This window comes from Cucurbita pepo, chromosome 2, assembly GCF_057944985.1.
Source record: "Cucurbita pepo subsp. pepo isolate OVF chromosome 2, ASM5794498v1, whole genome shotgun sequence".
Taxonomy (NCBI): domain Eukaryota; kingdom Viridiplantae; phylum Streptophyta; class Magnoliopsida; order Cucurbitales; family Cucurbitaceae; genus Cucurbita; species Cucurbita pepo.
The window spans coordinates 10077494-10086491 of NC_141799.1; the positions used below are offsets into that span (position 1 = coordinate 10077494).

Consider the following 8998-nt stretch of genomic DNA (forward strand, 5'->3'; position numbering starts at 1 on the left):
CATGGCATATGCATAGGATACTGTATTTAATTTCTTAGACTTTAGCTTAGAATAGAGTGCTCTTACTTTTAATATTTATTTATTTTTTTAGTACTTCGTTGTGTTGTTTTAAAGATGTTTTTGAAGATATAAGTACATGAGAATATTTTATGATGAAGTTTAAACGTTTATTTTCGCATAAGAAAATATGTTATGATGCGGTAGCGTCTTTAGGTTACTAGAAAACTAAGACCATTACAGTTGGTATCAGAGCTCTAGGTTATAGATTTTGTAGACTAGCCTATGAGGTAGGCTTGACATGTTCCATGGTCCCACCGCTGATGACCTGTCACCGTCAAATATGCCTTAGGAAAATGCTTAGCAGTAATAAGGTCCAACTCGACGATCATTCAGACAAACACCTGTCAACCAAGAGGGTGAAAATGATGTCGGTACTACAGTTGAGAAAGGAACTTAGCCATATTGAACATAAGCTTGTTGTCATTGTCATAGTTAAAGAAGGGAGCTTGAGTGAGCCAACCCCAAAAGAAACCTCACGGCCACTACAAGTTATGCAAAGCCAAAAGATTAGACAAATGCTTTATCCCTACTTGGAGAGATAAATCACGAGATTGATTTCATGTCAGGGGTGAGATCGCCTCCCACAGAAATATGTCATCCGGTTCAACCTAAGCTAGTTGAATTCTACAAATAACTAAATGACTTGTTGATAGTCGGGTTCATTAGACCCATAAAGACTCTTGTTAGTGATCACTTAAATGTTGGAGAGAGACACCACGCCAACACCTTTGTTGAAGGAGGGAGATAGAGACAAACTAGTGAAGAAACTCATATTCAGAAGAAATACCATCCAGACGAATGAAGAGAAGGTTCAGTCGGAAGTGTCGGCCCCGATAATTTTAAGACAGAGAGAAAGTTTTGATCAAGTTGAGGTCATATCAACTCTGATTTCAAAGCAGCAAGAACCAAGAATTTATGTGAAAGTACTTTGGACCAGTCAAATCCACAAGGTCGAAAAGGTATCATATATGATTCAATTGCTCCTATGGATGTGAATTGACCCTATTGTTCACATAAGTAACTTGAAACATTACTATCCCGTCCAAGAAGACATCAAACACAATGAGGTGGTACGACTTTATGTAATGAAAAATGTTTTCTAGCGAAGAAAGTAGGAGAGACTCTAACAGAGAAGATGCGAAGAGCCAACGAACTGAGACGAGTTGGATGCCCATTCCAAACCTCATTTTACTTGCTTTCAAGTTAGATAGAACTTTACTATTCTTGTTGTGTTAATACGGGGGTGTATGATCCGACACCAAAATAATGTCTACACCTATCATACTAAAATTCTTAAAATGTACTATAGGGGATGTGACTATTAAGCAGTTGATTACAAGAGTTGGGTTGGGTTAGTGTGCAAATGATCGAGTCAACCTGACCCAACTTGAAATATCTAAAATAATAATAATAATAAAAAAAAAAAAGCAAGCCCAAGCCCGAAAAGAAGAAGACAGCTCGAGGCCAATCTAATACATACATAGGCCGAGGCCCAAGCCTAACCCAATTCGTTCTCTATAGTCTGCGTCTAAAGTATGTACTTGCATGATGTGTACACGATACGATGACAATGTGGAGTCCAATTTGTCCACGTCTAGCACCAACGCAACATGAGTAGTCTTCTTCATTAAAGTCTGAGTCACGCGCCATCTCTTCTCCACTCTCTAGACTTGAGTTTCTTCTTCTTCTTTTTGTCTCATCTGTCTGTATTCTTCGTCGCAAACTCGCAGTCACGTTCACGTCGTCTCCCATTGTTTTCACAACTTGATTCTCTATCTCATTTGGTTTAGCCTCGATTCATTCAGTTCTCCACTCTCCTTGTTAGGTTTTGTTATTCTAGATTTATCTAACATTCCTATTGTTAACCGATGTCTGGTTATTTGATTTAGATTTGATTTAGTCATACCACATTATTAAGAGTAGAAGTTGTTAGACGTGGTCAGTTTTTCCTTGTTTTCAGTGTATTCTGTAACGCTATATAATAGCCAATTTCATTCTTCAATAGATTGTGAGATTTCTCCCAATTGGTATGATCTTTCCAAAATCTCTCTTTCTAAAATCTCTCTCTACCCTCGTTTTCTAAAACCTTCTTTTAAAATCGAGGCTAGAGGCTCGATCATACGTCGCTTGGCCGTAGGCGACGCAAGAACAAATTGACTTAGCTCACTTGTCGGGAAAGTGAGTGCCACTTTGAGTGCCACTTAATCGCTAGTCCGCTGCCTACAAAAGTGCGATTGTGTCAAGTGGTATCGGAGGTCACAACCTACTTTTTGTCAATGAGGTAGATGTCACTTGTTTGTCTTGTGTGGAGGTCACAACCTACTTTTTGTCAATGAGGTAGATGTCACTTGTCCGTCTTGTGTGGAAGTCCACAACCTGCAAATGTCGTCTTGTGTGGAAGTCCACAACCTGCAAATGTCGTCTTGTGTGGAAGTCCACAACCTGCAAATGTCACTTGTCTGCCCACAACCTACAAATGTCACTTATCTGTCTTGTGTGAAGGTCACGTCACTTGTCTGCCCACAACCTACAAATGTCACTTATCTGTCTTGTGTGAAGGTCACAACTTACTTTTTGTTAATGAGGTAGATGTCACTAGTCTGTCTTGTGTGGAGGTCACAACCTGCAGATGTCACTTTGTCTTGTGTGGAAGTCACAACCTATAAATGTGTCTTGTGTGGAAGTCACAACCTACAAATGTGTCTTGTGTGGAAGTCACAACTTACTTTTTGTAAATGAGGTAGATGTCACTAGTCTGTCTGGTCACAACCTACTTTGTCTTCCGCTAGCCTTCTTTTCTTGTTTTTTTTTTTTAATGAAATTGGGTCGATTCATGACCTAGTTTTTCTGCACTATAAACTCAAACCAACTGGAATCCAAAAATATAAAACAAACCAACCTAACCAAAAGAGTTATGAATAATGAAAATTTGAGAAAAGAAAATGAAATCGAGTAAGCTTTTGAACAATTTGAGCAATTCTCCCTCCATACTCATACTCATTTTGATTCTATTCAAACTAGTTGGGCAATTCTCCCTCCATACTCTTTTGATTCGATTCAAACTAGTTTCTTTAGCTTCATCGTCCGCTGAGGAGGTCTATAAATCATTAAGGCTATTGACTCATGAACTAGAACCTGTGACCTTTAAAGTTGGAGAGCAGTAAAAGTTATCGAGTGACCCTAGATTAGTATCAAGTCATATTAGATTTAGGTTTAAAATGTGAAGGAGTCCATGTCCAAATTTATAGGATTCAAAACAGACATATTATTGATTAATGGCATTCCAAGTACAAGCACAGAGGTTTGTAGTATGAAGAAGAAAGGTTGAAGGAGTTAGGCACGCCCAAGAAGACGATTGGCTATAACCAAGATGATATTACAAATATCTTCCACAACCTTCCCGTTGCCAGACAGCGCCGATGGGTCCTTTGGTGGCTGCATGAAACTGTCCAGACAATCTCTGGCCTCCGTCATGGCTATAGACGCCATAGTGTTGACGCCATTATAGTCACCTTTCCCCAAGTAGTTCTTCCCATCCACGATGTCGTCGACGACATTGTTGTAGTGTTTAGCACAGGTGGCATAGCGCTCCTTAAGCTTGGGATCGGTTGAATTGGACTCCAAGGACTGGGCGAGGACACGACTTTGAGCAGCCTTGTTGTTGGCGAGGTTGAGGGTGAAGATGGCCAACCCTTTTAGGTCTGTGGTGCCAGCAGAATTCAACACATTAAAGCAAAAAGATGGGTTTCTAGTTTTCTTACAAACGGTGGAAATGATGTCGTCTTGGGAAGCTACATGCATGGGCACCATCCCATTGAAGAACATAACTGAAAAGACAATGGAAGAGACGGCAAGAAAACTAGAAGATGCCATTTTTTATTTTTTATTTTTTCTGTCTGTTTTGCTCAATTAATTCATAGGGAGGGTTTACATATTTATACACTTACAATTTTAAGTCAAATGCTATTAAAAGAAAAACTAACAAAAATAGACCGAATAGGTTGCGCTTTTTTCTCTCTAAACCCAATCACAAACTTGGCTTAGTTATTATGCACACTTTTCTGGACAATACACAGTCTAGTTCTCCTCTGCTTCAACTAATAATATTTATTTTACGCAAAAAAAAAAAGGAAGGTTATTAATATAATATTGAATAATATGTTAGTTGACATGCCAGAAGATCATATTCAATAAATAACCTAATAGGTCGCCAAATATTTGTTTTGCTAATGTTTTTTGTTGGCATCTCGAAAAGTAGTCCTTGCCATCATTGTGTGTTTTGACGTGAAAAATGTGAGTCAATAAACTCGACTTGATTAAAATCATGGATGTGGGAATCATGCATTGAGAAGTTAGTAAGTCAATAAGCTCGACTTGGTTAAAATCATGGGATGTTGAGAAATTAGTAATCATGGAACATTTCCGGGCAATCACGAGATAACCCAGACCAACCTTAGCCCACTATTTCGTGCAAATTTGTTAGAGGCATCATAAACCTGAAGATAATATAGTGTGTATGGCAAAAGGTATATATAGAGACATCATGCATCATAGAACATGAAAGTAATTATATATGTCTCATGGGATCCCACGTAACATAACATAAATTTAGTTATAACATAACATAACATAACACCATACACGTCAAAGAGTCACAAGTACGACACGTGTAAGGGGCATAGAGCACAAGTCGTTCATACTTTGTACAATTCATCTCACCGATCCAATAGTAAAACCACTTATTTGGTTGACCCAAACAGTCACTAAATTTTCTAAGTTACTATTTGTTTGATCCTACTCACTTAGGTTTTGTTTCGAAATTGACTCCCAACCTAATTAAGGGTTGGTCCTACTTATCAAGGTGAAATCTACTACCATATTATTATTAAACAGAGACTTCATTCAATTTATGACTATGAAATTAATTCATTCATTGAACTTATCACTATGAACTTAATTCAATTCATTTAATATCATAGTTTTGAACTAAAAAATTACATATTCAAATTCTATCACATAATACAAACTAAAAACAAATCATTTTATTCTATGCAACCAGACATTGGTTCAAACTAAAACTAAAATCAATTGATAATACTTCCTTGAAATAGAATTTTTGAATTCTCCCCCTACATTTAATTATGTGCTCTCTCTCTTCTATTTTTACTCTCTATATAATCCCAACAACAGCTCCATCCAAAAACACGTTGGGTATGACCCACTAACAAAATATATGGAGACAACAACAAAGAGAATAGAAAAGAGTTTCTTTTTTAGTTGTTGCTTTTTTTTATTTGTTTCGGTGTATTTAGAAGTTGGGTCATATCCAACGTCATCAAAACCATCACAAACCCATAATCAAATCATGCCTCTCTCTCTCCTACTACTCTCCCTATTCCGTCTCTTATTCTCCCCATCAAACTCCCTCTCCCTCTCCTTCCCTCTGACCTCCCATTCTATCTCCTCCCAAGAAGCCTCCCTTTCCCTCTCCTCCAAAACCAAGTCCCATGGGGAGTTCCCCTTCCAGTACTCCAACGCCCTTGTGGTGTCTGTTCCCATTGGATCGCCACCGCAGCAGATGGACATGGTCGTAGACACCGGCAGCCAACTGTCCTGGATTCAATGCCACGGCAAAGTAAGGAGAAAATCAGTGAAGCCCATGATTAATTGGTTCGACCCTTATCTCTCCAACTCTCTCTTTCCTTCCCTGTAACACCACTCTATGCAGACCCCGAATTCCCGATTTTACCCTTCCTACTTCTTGTGACCCAACTCGCCACTGCCACTACTCCTACTTCTACGCGGATGGGACCCTGGCTGAGGGTAATCTCGTCATTGAAAAATTCACCTTCTCCAATTCCTTAACTACCCGCTCCCTCCTTTTGGGCTGCGCTACGACCTCCACCCAAGACAGGGGTATGTTGGGAATGAATACTGGACGTCTCTCCTTCATCTCCCAGGCCAAAATATCCAAGTTTTCCTATTGCGTTCCGGATCGAACCGGGTCAGATCTAACCGGCTTGTTCTACCTTGGAGACAACCCCAACTCGGCTAAATTCAAATACGTCAACATGTTGAAATTCAAATTCTATCACATAATACAAAATATATGGAGACAACAACAAAGAGAATAGAAAAGAGTTTCTTTTTTAGTCGACGCTCCCCGAAAGTCGACGCTCCCCGAATCTTGACAAGTTGGCCTACACCCTCCCGATGAAGGGGATAAGAATAGGCAACAACAAACTCAACATCTCGCCCGCCGTTTTCAAATCGGACCCATCTGGGGCCAGTCAAACCATGATCGACTCTGGCTCCGATTTGACGTATTTGGTAGATGAGGCCTACAGCAAGGTCAGAGAAGAGATGGTTAGATTAGTGGGGCCTATGATGAAGAAAGGATACGAATACGCCGCCGTCGCCGACATGTGTTTCGACGGTGCAGTGGCGGCGGCAGTGGGTCGGAGGATCGGCGACATGTGGTTCCAGTTTGAGAATGGGGTGGAGATATTGGTCGGGAAAGGGGAAGGGTTATTGACGGAAGTGGAGAAAGGGGTGAAATGCGTGGGAATCGGACGGTCAGATAGACTTGTGACTGAGAGTAATATAATCGGGAACGTTCATCAGCAGAATATGTGGGTGGAGTACGATCTGAGCAATAAGAGAATTGGATTTGGTGTTGCTAAGTGTAGTGGATTGAAGGCATGATCATGGACGGTGGAGATTCATACTATTCTTTTGTGTATCTATTTATATTACCAAATTTTGTTTTTAACAAAATTTGAAAACAAAATTTGTTGTAATATCAATACTTATTGATCATTCATTTTATTGGTGAAGTATATGACTATGAAATAGTTTGTTTTTTTAAGTTTCATACTTCCTAAATATAATTTAATGGGTTAATTTATAAAATTTTCAAAATAAATAAATAACTAAACTTGTTCCCCTACTAGGTACTCCTAAATATAATTTAATGGATTTATTTATAAAATTTGAAAAATAAATAAATAACTAAACTTGCTCCCCCACTAGGCATAACTAAAACTACCTGAGTAACGTGCCTGCTATAACTCATGTAACTTACTAAGGGTGACAATTCGACTATATATACCACATAGACCTTAATCCCTCTTGGCTAGTTCATGAATAGGACCTATATAGGTCACGATCTCATGTATATATATTGATGTGTACACTGAGGATTACATGGTGAGCTTTGATTCGATCACTGAGGATTACATGGTGAGCTTTGATTCGATAACAAACCTCAATCTGGATGACGTACTACTAAGTTCAGATTGCGCCGAAAATTGCTAAGAGAAGGAGCTAGCGTTGGCTTTGTCATGATATTGGCAAGCTGAACCTTGGAAGACATGAGTCGCACATCAAGTTGACGAGTCGATACTCATTCACGAATGAAGTGATAATCAACCTCACCATGCTAGATGAAAGATTGGATTGGCATACAAATAGGTGGCACCAATGTTGTCACACCATAGGCTAGGTGTTTGCGCTTGCGAAATCTCGAGCTCGAAATCTCGAGCTCACTCAAGAGGACTTGGATCCAGATTAATTCGGCAGTGGCATCTACAATTGCCTTGTATTCAACCTCCGTACTAGAACGAGAAATTGTCGATTGTTTCCTTGAACTCCAGGAGATAAGATTGCCACCAAAGAAGATTGCATAGCCTCATTCGACGGTCATCAAGATGCCTCATTCGACGGTCATCAAGATTCCCAACCCAATTAACATTCGAGAAGGCACTAATTGTAAAACACAATCCCATATCAATAGTGTCATGTAGATAACGGAGAATTTGTTTCACCGCCGCCCAATGTACAAAAGTAGAGGAGGACATGAACTAGCACACTCTATTGACATAGAAGACGTGTCAGAGACAAATATTGGAGAGCACCAACGACACTCCGATAGCAAGTAGTATTCTCGAGAGCTTTTCACCACCATAGTTAAACTTCTCAAGCATAGGTGTGGGCACACCCACCTTTGGAGGTGCATATGAGTTCTGAGCAATAAATCTTGAATGTATTTATGTTGTCTCAGAACAAGTCCATTGAAAGTATGGCGGACCTCATTCCAACCATTGTGGAGATCCGTGATTCCTAACATAGTATCAGAGCCCAGGTTTATTCATTAACAATGTCAACCATATCTTCTTCCTCCTCCCCATCAACCATCTCCAACACGATCTCATCTACCATGGCGTCGACCTTTGGCCCAATCCCTCTCCACCATGTTGTCACAATCTGTCTCACCAAAAACAACTTCATCATATGGCGCGCCCAGCTTCGCCCCTACATACGGAGTACAAAGCTTATGGGCAACCTCGATGGCACCATTGTCGCACCTACCAAGCTGGTCCCTTCCTCAACCGCTGCTTGTGCTGACCTGGTCTCTAATCTGGCCTATGATCGGTGGTATGATCAAGATAAATAGGTCCTTAGCGACCTTCTCTCCTCCATGTCTAAGGAAATTTTTCACGATGTGGTTGACGCTACTATGTCCAAGGAGGCGTGGGATACCCTGCAACGGATGTTTTCATCTTCAACTCGTGCTCGCACTATTTAGATCCGTGTTGAGCTCATCATGTCCAAGAAACGCGATCTGTCTACTGCAGATTATTTTTGCAATATCAAAGGGCTGGCCACCGAGCTAGCCGCCGCTGGTCCTGCCTTGCAGGATGATGACGTGATCGCGTATCTCCTCGCTGGTCTTGGCCCTGATTATGATCCCTTCGTCACCTCGATGACTACTAAGAGTGAAGCCCTCACGCTTGATGATGTGTTTGCATATCTAATGGCATTTGAAGCTCTCCAACTACAACACCAAGCTGAACTTCAGTTAAATCCTGGATCTTTGGCCAATTATACTGGTCGTTGTGGTCAGCAGAAGAACCATGAGCGTAGGGATCGTGGTCGT

At 40.3% G+C, this 8998-nt stretch overlaps 1 protein-coding gene, 1 non-coding gene and 1 pseudogene across 2 annotated transcripts; 2 read left to right on the forward strand and 1 right to left on the reverse strand.

Annotated features, from left to right (window-relative positions):
* Positions 1-3393: 3393 nt before the first annotated feature.
* LOC111787824 (pectinesterase inhibitor pseudogene) lies at positions 3394-3933 on the reverse strand (annotated as a pseudogene).
* Positions 3934-5425: 1492 nt separating this feature from the next.
* LOC111789072 (aspartic proteinase PCS1) lies at positions 5426-6842 on the forward strand. Its single transcript, XM_087121188.1, is given in 3 exon segments — positions 5426-5754; positions 5756-6139; positions 6219-6842. Coding segments are annotated over 3 exon segments (1260 nt in total). The 3' UTR covers positions 6766-6842.
* Positions 6843-8749: 1907 nt separating this feature from the next.
* LOC111789456 (small nucleolar RNA Z247) lies at positions 8750-8888 on the forward strand. The gene has a single exon (XR_002814354.2). It is a non-coding gene; the product is annotated as a small nucleolar RNA Z247 (small nucleolar RNA).
* The last annotated feature ends 110 nt before the right edge of the window (positions 8889-8998 follow it).